Source organism: Chiloscyllium plagiosum, unplaced genomic scaffold (assembly GCF_037043375.1).
Source record: "Chiloscyllium plagiosum isolate Xiang-an unplaced genomic scaffold, Cpla_swu_hap1 HiC_scaffold_20, whole genome shotgun sequence".
NCBI lineage: Eukaryota > Metazoa > Chordata > Chondrichthyes > Orectolobiformes > Hemiscylliidae > Chiloscyllium > Chiloscyllium plagiosum.
The window spans coordinates 33835655-33849880 of record NW_028270158.1 but is presented as its reverse complement, the minus strand read 5'-3'; the positions used below and the strand labels follow the sequence as shown (position 1 = coordinate 33849880).

At 39.4% G+C, this 14226-nt stretch overlaps 1 protein-coding gene across 5 annotated transcripts in view; it reads right to left on the bottom strand.

Moving 5' to 3' along the window:
• Positions 1–4212: 4212 nt before the first annotated feature.
• The window catches only part of LOC122560703 (BTB/POZ domain-containing protein KCTD5-like), a 77046-nt gene continuing 67032 nt past the window's right edge, over positions 4213–14226 (bottom strand). For 2 of the 5 annotated variants that reach the window (XM_087997798.1, XM_087997800.1), the window contains 2 exons: positions 13683–13808; positions 4213–7588 (listed from right to left, as the gene is read on the bottom strand). In XM_087997798.1, coding sequence (XP_087853924.1) covers positions 7559–7588; positions 13683–13808 — 156 coding nt within the window. In that variant the 3' untranslated portion in view covers positions 4213–7558. The other 3 variants (XM_087997801.1, XM_087997797.1, XM_087997799.1) reach the window with 3 other exon arrangements.

The window sequence follows — 14226 nt, the reverse complement described above, 5'->3', positions numbered from 1 at the left end:
TGCAATGAAGGGTATGTATGCTGGCACAACATTGAGGACTGAACGACCTGTCTGTGCTGTACTGTTCTACGTTATAAGTGACTAGCAAACTTAGACATGTGCATGAACGAAGACAGGATAAGGCCAATGCACAACTATAAATAGGGCTTTAGTACAATCCCAGTAGCAACAAAGTCTTGAAGGAGGAGTAAAGAACCACTTACGAATAACAAAATTTTAAGTGCACATATGGATTTGGGAAAGTTTTTGAGGGCAAGTAAAAGGTTAAGTGGAAAAGGCTCCACATTGATATATTACAGAGTCATAAGGATGTACAGCATGGAAACAAACAAATCTTTTGGTCCAACTCGTCCATGCCGGCCAGATATCCTAAATAAATCTCGTCCCATTTGCCAGCATTTGGCCCATATTTGTCTTAAACTCTTTCTATTCACTTACCCATCTAGATGCCTTTTAAATGTTGTAATTGCACCAGCCTCCACCTCTTCCGCTAGAAGCTCATTCCATACACTCACCACCCTCGATGTGAAAAAGTTGCCCCTTAGATCCTTTATAAATCTTTCTCCTCGAACCTTAAACCCATGCCCTCTAGTTTTGGATTCCTGCATCCCTGGGAAAAGACTTTGTCTATTTACCCTATCCATGACGCTCATGATTTTATAAATCTCTAAGGTCACTCCTCAGTCCCTGATGCTCCAGGGAATATAACCCCAGTCTATTCAGCCTCTCCCTGTAGCTCAAACTTTCCAACTCTGGCAATATTCTTGTAAATCTTTTCTGAACCCTTTCAAGTTTCACAACATCCTTCCTACAGCAGGGAGACCAGAATTGCATGCAGTATTCCAAAACTGGCCCAACCAATGTCCTGTTCAGCCACATGACCTCCCAACTCCAATATGCAATACACTGGCCAATAAAGGCAAGCCTACCAAATGCCTTCTTCACTATCTATCTGTGAGTCCCACTTTCAACGAACTATGCACCTGCACTCCAAGGTGTTTTTGTTCAGCAACATTCCTCAGAACCTTCCTATTAAATGTATAAGTCCTGCCCTGACTTGCCTTTCCAAAATGCAGCACCTCACATTTATCTAAATTAAACGCCATCTGTCACTCCTCAGCCCATTGGCCTGTCAAAACAAGATCCCATTGTACTCAGGGGTAACCGTCTTTGCTGTCCACTACACCTCCACTTTTGGTGTCCTCTGCAAACTTACTAACTATTCTATTTGAACTTCAGCAAAACTTTTGAGTGTCATTTGGGAGACAGAGTCATAAAGCACAGAAACAGACCCTTCAGCACAATTTGTCCTTGCTAACTGGCTGTCCTGAACTGAACTAGTCCCATTTGCCTGTGTTTGGCCCATATCTCTCAAAACCTTTCCTATCCATGTAACTGCCAAGTGTCTTTTAAATGTTGTAATTAAACACATCTCTACGAGATGGTCAATGGTGTGGTAGGGTTAGGCATTTGAGATTCATGAAGTAACCATAACACGTGGCAATCAACACATTGCTCAGTCTGGAATTATATAACAATCCTAAATTGCTCATTCATTTAGGGTTGATCAATTAAAAAGGAAAAGTAAATAAAAACATAGGCTTTGGATAGATTAGGAAATTAGCCCGACAGATGTTGATTCAGATAGAAAATTCAAGAAAAATAACATCTGCAGGAATACATAGTCTGCACTCGATTGTAGGTAAATTGTCTTTTCTGCTGGGGCATAACTTTCGAGTTTAGCCTGACCTGCTGTGCCTCAATACTGAACAAATCTGTACTGAATCAAGATGTGTACTCTCTGCAATCCTAATTTTCTTCACATTCTCACAGGCAAGAAAGAACTGCAACCTATACACCAAATCCGTGGAAGTAGTTTAGGAGCAAGCTAGACAAAACTTCAAGACATTCCTGATGAAGGGCTTATGCCCAAAACGCCAATTCTCCTGCTTCATGGATGCTGCCTGACCTGCTGTGCTTTTCCAGCACCACATTTTGACTCTGACTCTTTAGTATCTGCAGTCCTCACTTTCTCTTAGTTGCTGAAACTCCAAGAAAATAATACTTGTCTATTCAATGCACTGGGTCACGAAACAAGGAAGAGTGAGGGGGGGGGGGGGGGGGCAGATATCATTTTCCCATATACAATAGCTATTAAACTCAATTGTTCATAAGATTTGGATGAATTTACAAAATAGAAAACATTTCATGCAATTCTCTTTCCCACTAATGCAACAGTAACTAAGCTTATTTAACATTCCAGTCCACCCGTTATAACTCACTTCAAATTAACTCACTCTGGTTCTTTGAAAGAGAGAAGCAGTTCCTATTTCCAGGTGCTCTGAATTCAATTGCCCATCCCAAATCTTAACTGAAAATTTGTTTCTGGTTGGGATGTTTTCTACTTGAGTGGAAGCCCATAGGAAAAAAAAAGCTGACTTCCAATTCCTGACACCAATTGCTGGTCTTTACATCAAGTATGAACAGATAACCACAAAAACAGGCACTGCTTAGCCCAATTGAATCCTTACCCATTCCATACAGCTTTCAACAATTCCAGAGGATTCACAACTCAGTGAGAACAACTGGTTTGGAAAAGTTTGAAACTGAAATCTTCCCACTTAGTAATGGAGTTCCATAACCAGGTATTCATTTTCTCTCAAATCACAAGACCAGAAGTAACATACTGGCCAATATATGGAAGCGTTGGTTTTATCTAGGGCAGGCAAGCCACTTATGAGCAAATTACTGATGAGGCACAATGAAGTAACTAAAAAAAAACAGACCAGAGAGGATGACAGTTTCAATGCACTGTTTTACTAGGATTTTTACAATTAAATCCTAGGCAGAAATATGGAGCCAACTCTGGGATATAAACTCAAATTACTCTTTAACCTTCATCCCTTTTCTTTATCATGTTACTGTCCTCCAACAGACAACAAAGAGATTAAATGGAGTGTTAGAAGCTCACGAGGAAACCATTGCAGCCAGAGCTGTTCCTCAACTTAGTCTCTTAAAAGGAGAGACTAGCCGCTTCTCATCCATTACACCCACCAGCCTATTAATGCAGCAGAGAACTATAAGGCATTGAAGCAGAAGTAGATCATTCAGCCCACCAAATCTGCTCTGCAATTCAATGAAATCATAGCTTATCTGACTACCTTTAACTCCACTTTCCCACCTTCTCCTCATAAGCCTTGATTCCCTTACTGATTAAAAATCTGACCATCTCAGCCTTGAATATACTTAACAACCCAGCCTTTCCGTTCTCTTAGGTAAAGAATTCAATTACTCTCAGAGAAGAAATTTCTCATCTTTATTTAATGGGTAACCACTTACTCGGACATTATGGTGTCTTGGTCAAAACGGGGAACAACCACTCCATATACAACTTGTCAAGTTCCCTAACAATTTTGTTTGTTTCAATAAGGTCATCTCTCATTCTACTAAATTCCAATGAGTACGGGCCCATCCTACTCAACCTCTCCTCCGAAGAGGGCTTCCATACTTGGAAAACAACCTAGTGAACCTTTTCTGGACTGTCTCCAATGCCAGCATATCTTTCCTTAGATAAGGGACCCAGAACTGTTTAAAGTTTTCCAGCTGTGCTCTGACTAGTGCCTTGTATAGTTTTGAGCAAGATCTCCGTATTTTTAGATTTCATTCCCTTCGAAATAAAGGCCAACACTCCATTTGTCCTATCTATTGAACTTGAATGCTAGCTTTTTGTGATGGATGCACAAGAGTTCCTAGATCTTTGTGCTGTAGCTTCCTGCAGTCTTTCCCTATTTAAACAATATACTTCTTGTCAAAGTGCATAATCTCACATTTTCCCTCATTGTATTCAAAGCTGGCAGTCAGACTTTAATCATCGTGCTCGGCCAAATTTACTTGGATAATTATAAGCACTGCTTACTTGATGCTCTTAGTGACTCTATCACCGGGCCCAAAATCAGAAATTGCTGGAAAAACTCAGCAGGTCCGGCAGAATCTGTGAAGAGAAATCAAAGTTAACATTTTGGGTTCGATGACCCTTAGAATATTGTGGAGTTAGGCTCAATTCAGGCACTGCAATGCTTCACTTAATTCATAATCCAAGCCAGATTCACATCCTACTTGTTGGATATGGAAAGCAGGAATAGAAAGATAATTGCAGAAGTGTGTAAAAGGGATTTCAGGCATTTCAACATGACCAAACAATGTACACAAGTCTAAGATCATTGCAGTCAGTGAGGGACTGGCTTTTATTGTGTTCAACCAATGCAACAATATACAAAAAAAAAGCTTTCAGCTTTTGCAGATTTATCACAACAAAAATTGAATAGGTTTGGAAGAATGATCAGAAAACCACAGCTTAATTGACAACACTTCCCAAAGCTCTCTCTTAGGAATCCAAATTAGTATGTTTTGATAAATGTGTCCGGAATAAATTCCCAAAATTAACTGATTTTATTAATTGTCATAAGGACCAGACACCCCTAGAACATAGGCATGAACCTTAAAAGATTCTCTCTCATTGCATCTAATCTTGGACTACTTAGTGATCATACACTGTGCTGTTCATAGCCTTGACCTGAAGTGGACCAGTAAAATGCAATTTTTCTGTTCCTAATGTATTGATGGTAGTAGCGTATGCTGATGTGCAATTTCAAAGGTATCAGACAAATACCTCATCCCAATTGCCAGTCGTCATCCACAAATATTTGCAGACCTTTTGACAGAGGCAAACAGAAACTCCAAGAAATACATTAGTTTTTTTTAGTTCAGGTGCTGGGGCTAATTTGGCTTTCTGGCTCAGATTCGCTTTGTTTGCACAGTTCAGGTAGCAAACCTGGGACAGTTGTATGGGTCAGTTAGAGACTAATCAAAGGAAAGTCTAGAAGGCGTAAATTCACTATTATTAAATTCCTTTCTCCTACTATAAACAAATCAGAACAATGCGTTTAACCATTTATACACCAACTACAAATGTACAGAAATACATTAAAGTTACAACACAGAAACAGACCGTTCAATTCAACAAACACATATCAGTGTTTTAACACTTTTTGTGGAAGTAAACACATTTATCCACCTTTATCTATATTCCTCCTCCCTTTCTGTTCCATCTCTCAATCTTAGTTATTCTGATATATTGACAGTTTCTACACTGACCACTAATCCTGAAAGTGACTTTTACAGTCTCAACTCAGAAGTTTCTCTTGATATTTGTTCTAAATCTCCCACATGCAATCTTATATGAACACTGGAATAAAGTCAGTTTTCGACCTTGTTCTGTTCAATATAATTTTAAATATGTTTAATATCCCGAATCTTTTGGTTTTAACAGCAGACTAAGTACAAGCAAAAATTGCATGGACTGCGCAAACACAAGGGAAAGCGGCGTGTGGACTGCGCAAACGCAAGGGAAAGCGGCGTGTGGACTGTGTAAACATAAGGGAAAGCGATGCGTGGACTACATAACCACAAGGGAAAGCAGCTTGTGGACTGCGTAAACAAGGGGAAAGCAGCTCGTGGACTGTGTAAACAAAGTGAAATGGTGTGAAAGACTGGATATACACAAAGTGAACAGTATGTTGCGCAATGTACACAAGAGCAGAACTAGTGTGCAGATCTGTATAAACATGGGAAATCCTGTGTGGGGCTGAACATATAAATGTTGTTTGTTCAGCTCACACAGGTATAAAGCAGTGGCACTTGGCTGTTATTTTGTTTGCTCAACTCTACAGATACCCATCACTGACACCCAGGTGTCTAATTTTATTTTCTAAGTTTACAGGTGGATTGTTAAAAGAGACTCGTTCACAATAAATGTGGCTACAGCGTAAACCGAACCTGTTCTCACTTCTATTGCCCATTCATGTACATTCCAGCTGGGGTGAATGGATAGTGCATCAAAGCGAAAATTTTGACTGAGCCTACATCAATTATTCAGGAATGTGGAAATTACTTGCAAGGTCTATATTGTCACCCTAGTGGAGGCCATGTTAAGCATTAAGGTTTTCCAGAGGGTATGGGTACTAACTGACACCATAGACATTTTCCATGTCTGATTAAAACACCAAATGAAACAGAAAAATTGACCGTTATGAAGGGAGAGAGATTTAGAACCCTTAAACTCTCCTACTGAATTGGGAAAAGGAGTACCATATTCAGCACAAACAGCTCAATTTAAATGGTTTTCCGGCTAAATTGTTTCACTGAGGTGATTTTTGTTTAAATGGCCAATAACGGACAATGTCCCTGAAGAAAGGGTGAAACACACTAAAAAACGCAATAGATATCAGTAGTTACAACAATGAGAAATGCTGTCAGGCAGAACATATAGAAGCTTGAACACAGCACCAACAGGTTCAAGAACAGCTTCTTCCCTGCCGTTATTAGACTGATGAATTGGACTCTCTAACTTCAAATAATGTTGATCTTGTTAATGTTGTTCTTGCCTCGCATATATCCTGGGCAGTGTAACCCGCAAGCCTCACTCTGTCCAAGTTCTTTTCACCCTATGATCTATATGTCCTTACTTACTATGAACTGCTTGTAATGCTTGTACTTAGGTACAATCAATTGAAATGTTGTTCTGAAAACAGCCAGAATTGCAACAAATCCAAGCATTGGCTTCAGCAAGTTTTTTTTATAGATATATAAACATTTAAAACATACTGGAAAGATTTAACAGCTTGAATTATAGGTCTTTAATCGTACACAAAAACCCTAAAAATATGTGTGTGTGCGAGTGTGTGATAGAGAGAGAGAATCCAAAAGTGTACAAACCACTTCTCAAGTGTTGAAAAAAGCAATTATTAAAATAAAAAGCATTACACCATGCGACCTTTTAAAAATATTCTGTCAGAATTTGGCAGTTCCTTGTACATTTTCCCTATGATCTTCAAGATAAACTGCTTTCAGTAGACACTGATGGCTATCTTACTTAATAAAACATGAAACGCCAGTTGGAACTGCTTGGGTCCATCTCCAGCATCCACAGAACATCTAGCAAACTGAAGCAGCTGATTTTGAAGTACAGTGAGAGGTGATTACCCAGCCACTGTGTGCTTCCTCTTGCAGCCTACATACATTTTTGAAGGAATTAGCTTAATCAGAGTCATGTGGAAGCGCATCTGTTGAATATGACACAGCCTTTACTTCATAATCAATAAACCTGTTACCTCAGCTTTATACTCAGTTCAAGTTCCAGGCTTTTTTGCAAAATATTATTTTAACCTAATTATTTTACAAATAGGCATTTATTGGTTTAATCCAAGGAACAAAACATTGCCAAAGTAGGCTGTTGACCAGTTGTACTCCATCGCTGAAGTGATACTGCTGCCCCTAGCTAGACATGCTTCGATATACAGATGTCTTTATGATGCATTAAGGTCTCTAAACTTTTGAAATGTTCACTGTCAGTACGAAAACTCAGTCTTTGTACAGTGGAGGCAGAGAGGGAGATCAAGGATCAAAGGTTTTGCAGGAAATGTTCTGGCTGCTCCCTCTTGCATTTCTCCAGAAAGTAAAATAACTTAAAATTTCTTGATAGGTCAATACAGAACTGACATCACATCCGTGATCCTCGTTCTTGCAGAATCTGTAAGAGAAAGTAAACATATATCTTACTGTAATCCCCGCTGTAAGATCCATATATAACCTCTGTGCACAGACTATACAATACCATAGAACTCAGCTGCAGCACCTTGACAAAACAGGTCATAATGTACCACAGTTCATAGATATGCCATCTTGATAAAAAAGCTAACTACCAAAGATTTCAGGCACCTCACCTCAACAAGACAGCACAATCTATGATGTACAAAGATGCATCACCTTGATAGCACACCCATAATATAACAAATTCAACACTGAAATTCTGTTTGGATATCTAGCCTAACTGTCTGGTCAGTAGATTAGCAAAAGCAACTAAGTAGACAACACTTTTTTACAACTTCCTGCCTTGGAAGGCACACGAGGGAAGGTATGCCACAGCATAGCTGTTTCCTAATACTCTCGAGGAGAAATAAATCATCTAAGGTTTCTGCTTCTGAATGTGATTGGAATCCCTAATGCATGTGTGCACATTACTTGACAGGAGGACTGGGCTCAAATCAAACATGGAAAGCATTTACAGACATTAAGGGATGATAGGAAAGTGGTTTATCCCATGATCTGGCTCCCTTACACCCCTGCATTATTAAAAATATTAAAATGTTCTAATCAGTAGCAATAACTGTTGCATGAAGTTGCATGTATTACACTGGCTAAGAGGTACTACTTCCAGCAGCACATCTAAATGATCAGGGTTCCTCTAGGTTTTGCATTCAAGTGATGAAGAATTCAGCTTCACAGAACAGCAACAATGGTATCAGCACTCAGACTAATTCTATGAAATTTATTCAACTTAATTTAAAAAATGCGTCTGCTAAATTATGTTGCTGTTGACTGGCACTAAAGCATAGCTTGTACTTAAGATTGCATAAGATTTTGGACAGTGTCTGTAATCCTGAAATTACTCATTTAAACTCATTCCAAAGAGGCAGACAAATTCAAACTGCCCCTCCTGAAGATGTTAATTTTTCACTGTGGTATGGTTTTCCCAATGCCTTAGCCAGGAGGTTTTTTTTCCTCAAAGATAAGGTGGAATATTAAGTACCATCAAGCAATCCAATTGTGAAAGCATCACAGCCAAGCTCAGTTCTGCACTGACAATGTTCACTAACGGAAGAGTACTCCTTTCCAATAGGACAGACTGATCAAAATTTTAGGGGCAGTAAGATCAAGTTCAACAATAACAGAGTCAGGACCAGGGATGAAGCCTGGATGTGGATCGTGCAGCACAATGGACTTTAGTCCACACATGTAACATAATGTACAATTCTGAGAAATAGATGCTTCACATTGTGCTTCGTGACAGCAGTGACATTGACCTCCACTTACCGTCTCTGCAGTGCGTTTATAACTTGGTCAGATGAGAACCATTCCCCTTTTACATTTGTATACTGAATAAATATAATGTTGGAGTCAAGGACAAGCTTTCAACAGCCAAGAAACTAACAATCTAAAAACTTTTTCTGCAGAGAAACATTAGAGGATTTTGTGGTTTCTGAAGGGTCACTGAACTCAAAACATTAACTCTACCTTCTCTCCAGAGGCTGCCAGACAGACCTGTTGCATTTTTCCAACAGTTTCTGCTTTTGTTTCTGACTTACAACATCGGTCATTCTTTAGGATTTTGGATCCATGGGGCTAGTCATAAAGAAGTATCAGTAAAGAATGAAGGTTAAATGATTAAAGTGGCAATAGCATACCAGCAAGGCAAGGAATGACTATATACCTATCCTAATATTAATAATCTTAATATCGTTAAGTTAAAAATTGAGAATGGAATCAAGTTATTGAGAGCAACACTAGCTGAAATGAATTGCCAAAACCTCCCTTGTGTCAGAGGCAATACCTAGGCGATCTGCTCAAGGTTTCATTCAGCAGGCAGAGCAAGATCGAGGACTGACTAGTCTTGCTTGTATTGGATCAGAGACTACATGGAATGGCAAAAGGCTTTGATGATACAAATTGAGGATGGGTTGCAGCAGAGTTTTCAATCTGCTCATGTTATTAGTAAAACAGCAACAGTTCTCCCCTCCCTCCCACCTTTTATTCTGAAAATCAGATGCACAGTAAGCAATAAACTCAAAACACAGCTTAACGTAAACTAAACAGGTGGGAGCATGTTTCTGATTATCAATATCTTAGCACCCAGCAAAGGGACTATGTAGATATATACAAATGGCAACAGGACAAGGTACAAGAAATTGGATTTTTAGTGCATGTATTTTGTAGATGTCCTCAAAATTGAAGCCTGGGTCTCCGTGGTGGACTATACCAAGCATCTCTGACTGCAGCACAGCAGAGCATTCAACACTAGGACAACACATAGCACACAATATCATTCTACCAAGCATATGGGCATCCAAGCTGGTCCAGTGCAGGGTCACAGTTTACAGTTCTACAAGGGTGAGGGCAAATGGGGAAAATAAGAGGGTTCGTGGGTTTCTACAGGTAGCCAATGCTCACCAGAACATTTTATTTCAAATTAATCTGAGTCATTCATTTCGCAATCCGTTTCTTCATCTTCGCTCTGGATTCAACATGCAGCAAAAAATATAAACAGGAAGGAAAAAGAATGTTGTGGGAAATTTAAACTTTCAAACTATTGTCAAGTATCCTGTCAGCACTAAAAAAAAAGGGTTCAGCAGAAATAGATGGAGAAAGGCCATTAATAAAAAGTTATACAATTTGTTTTACTGTTTTCATGAATTTGAAATCCAATATTTGTTTTTACTTCAATCTTCTGCGTCTTGTGAAAATGGAGATCCAAGGTGATATTTGGGAGAACTTCCAATATAGACAGTGTTGACTCCCAAAGGAGCGAGCTCAGCCTTTCAGTTTTCACTTAAGGGAACAAAGATTTATTTTTATGCAAGCATATGACATGCAAAACCTTGAACTTCCTCATTTTCAATGATCCATTCCATCCTGGTGAAACAGCAATTTACTTTTACTTTTCAATTTCTTGATCACATGGGACAATTGTCCAAGGAAAGGCAGATAGAGTTTAATTTAGATAAATGCGAAGTGCTGCATTTCGGAAAGGTAATCAGGGCAGGACTTATACACTTAATGATAAGGTCCTGGGGAGTGCTGCTGAACAAAGAGACCTTGGAGTACAGGTTAATAATTCCTTGAAAGTGGCGTTGTAGATACGTAGGATTGTGAATCGGTGTTTGGCATGCTTGCCTTTATTGGCCAGAGCAAATGAGTGGAGGACTTGGGAGGTCATGTTGCAGCTACACAGGACATTGGTTAAGTCACCTTTGGAATACTGCATTGAATTCTGGTCTTACTGCTATAGGAAGGATGTTGTGAAACTTGAAAGGGATCAGTAAAATTTACAAGCATATTGCTATGGTTGGAGGGCTTGAGCTATAGGGAGGGGCTGAATAGGCCGGGGCTGTTTTCCCTGGAGCGTTGGAGGTCGAGGGGTGACCTTACAGAGGTTTATAAAATCATGAGGGGCATGAATAGGATGAATAGACAAGGTATTTTCCGGGTTGGGGAATCCAAAATCTAGAAGGCATAGATTTAAAAGGAACCTAAGGGGCAAAGTTTTCATACAGAGGGCGGTGTGTGTATGGACTGAGCTGCCAGAGGAAGTGATGGAACTTGGTACAATTATAACATTTAAAAGGCACCTGGATGGCTATATGAAAAGGAAGGGTTTAGAGGGATATGGGCCAGACGTTGGCAAATGGGACTAGATTAATCCAGGATATCTGTTTGGCATGGACGAGTAGGGCTGACGGATCTATTTCCATGCTGTTGAGCTCTATGACTCCTTGTCAGTATATTGCATTAGTTGCTCACAATGTGGCGATCTCTACAAAGGAAAGATCAAATACAGACTAGATAACCACTTTGTGAAACACCTCAGTCCACAGTATTACCCCCAAGCTTCAGTGATGTAATTTTAAGTCTCCATCTTGCTCCCACACTGTTTCTGACTTTGACTTGTCAGTATTCCATTAAAACTATACACAAGCTCAAGAAAAGCCTTCTGAGCTCAACACTGAATTTAATTTTAGATCATAATCTCTGCTCACATTGTTTTCTGTTTTTTTTGCTGCCTTTTTAAACTTTTCTTTCCCCTCTTCAAAATATTTACTTTACTTTGTGCTGAGATGGCAGTTACCAGATCATTCACGTCACCTTTTGACAACTCGAGATCTTTTACTTGTCTCAATACCACTTCCTCTTGCTTTGACTCATAAAATATTTTATCATGCAATCTATCCTGCCCTTCACCTTATCACAGAACCTTTCTTCTACTCTTCTTCCCCTCTTTTCATGTGTTAAATCTATTACATACTTAGCTTTTCCTTCTGAAGAAAAATCACCAAGTATTGAGGGCTTCTCTCTCTCTGCAAATATGACTGAACGACTAACAATTTCTGATATCCTTTGTTTTTGCACTGATGAGTTCAACAATAAATACTAGTTTTAAATTCTAAGCGAGAACTAGGGCAGGGGTATTACTTCCATCAGTAGCTACTGTTGGCAGAAGACATAGCAGCTCATTTAAAGTCTAGGGCACACAAAATACATTTACACTCGCTGCTAAATCCAACAATAGAGTTACACAGCTCAGAAACAGACCCTTTGGTCCAACTTGTCCACACTGACCAGGTTTCCTAAACTGAACTAGTCCCATTTGCCTGCATTTAGTCCATATCCCTCAAACTTTCCTATTATATACTTATCTAAATGTCTTTTAATGTATTCACCTTTACTATTTCTGCAGCAGCTCATTCCATATATGCATCATCCTCTGTGTGAAAAAGTTACCCCTTGGGTCCTTTTTAAATCTTTCCTCCTCACCTTAAATCTATATGCTTCGGTTTTGGACTCCCCTATCCAGGGAAAAGACCTGGCCTATTCACTTTATCTATGCTCCAGGGAAAATAGTTTCAACCTATCCACCTCTTGGTATAACTCAAACTCTCCAGTCTTGGTAATATCCTTGCAAATTTTTCTTGCACCCTTTCCAGTTTAACAACATCCTTCATATAGCAGAGTGTCCAGAGTCATTCAGTACTCCAACTGTGGCCTTACCAATATTTTGTACAGCCGAAAGATGACGTCTCAACTCCTGTACACAATGCTCTGACCAACGTAGGCAAGCATGCCAAATGCTTGCATCATTCTGTCTAACTGTGAAGCCACTTTCAAGGAACCATGTGCCTGCACCCCAGGTCTCTCTGTTTGACAACACTCTCCAGGGTCCTACCATTAACTGTGCAAGTTTTCTGTCTTACCAAAATGCAACAACTGGCACTTATCTGAATTAAACTCCACCTGCCATTCCTTGACCCAGTGGCCCAGTTGATCAAGATACCATTATTCTCTTAAAAAACCTTCTTCACTATCCATTGTACCACCAATTTTGGTGTCACCTGAAAACTTATAACCGTGCCTCCCATATCCTCATCCAAATTGTTCTTTTATAAATGACAAGTAACAGTGGACCCAGCACCAATCCTTGTGGCACACCTCTGGTCACAGGCCTACAGAATGAACAACTATCATCACCTTGCCTTAGAATAAGCAGAGCCAAATATTATGTTAACATTGGATAAATACCAGAATATTCAGCAATACAGTAACTCAAGTATGATCTTCATTAGCTAGATCCTTTCTGAGACAAACCAGCTTTGGGTATTATAATTAACACTGGAGCTGACAAAATTATGTGAAATGCCCAATCAGTTGTATGTGGTAACCTTAAGAGAGATTTAAATATCTATTCTTGTTATCATAATGAGTGTTGGCACACATCACTTTTTGCACCCAATGTTTGCATGATATATTCCCATATGCAGCCTGCACTGTAATGCGCTCTCCTTACCCAACCTTACAGAAACACTAGTCATTCCTGTGCACATATGAGAATGCTGCATACAATGACGGACTGCTGACAAAGACCATTTGACACTCCACAAATTCATTTCTGTTTGGACTCTTCAAAATGACTTTTGTCATGATACGTTGTGCTGGATTGATGCCAGAGATCAGAACCACAGAAAACAAGCGCTTTCAGTCCATAAATGAGGGTGAATTTGTACAATTTCACTCACCTTGGCTTTTTCGCTGGGTTCCGTGTTTGTGCCATATGGAGCATTATGCAACTCCCTGGAGACAACACAAAGAAATTCAGCCTGGTCTTCATTTCCATAGTTATAGGAAGAGCCAATACTGACTAACTGGATAGGAGAATAAGATGATTTGATTAATCAACGTACATTCACAGAGGTCAACAGATCAAGACATGTTCCCAAATTATCATGCAATCAGGGAAATGGGGTAATAATGTCAAGTTGCCAACTGACACCAATCCCAATACCCTCTGCTCCATAAAAGCATCAATAATTGAATTCAATTTACATCAGTTTAGGTAATAATAAAAACATCCTACAGTATATATATGAGTGATACACAGCACAAGCAACAGAAAGGCAAAAGGAAGGACAATGTTTGGTGGTATATGGTCATGCTTCTCAAGATGCCACGTGCTGAAAGTTTTAACAGACACAGATTATAATCAACAAATCACTCTTAAAATGCACACTTAACAGCAAGTGTGAATGAATTACTGCCTCTGACTGAAACAAATTAGGATGG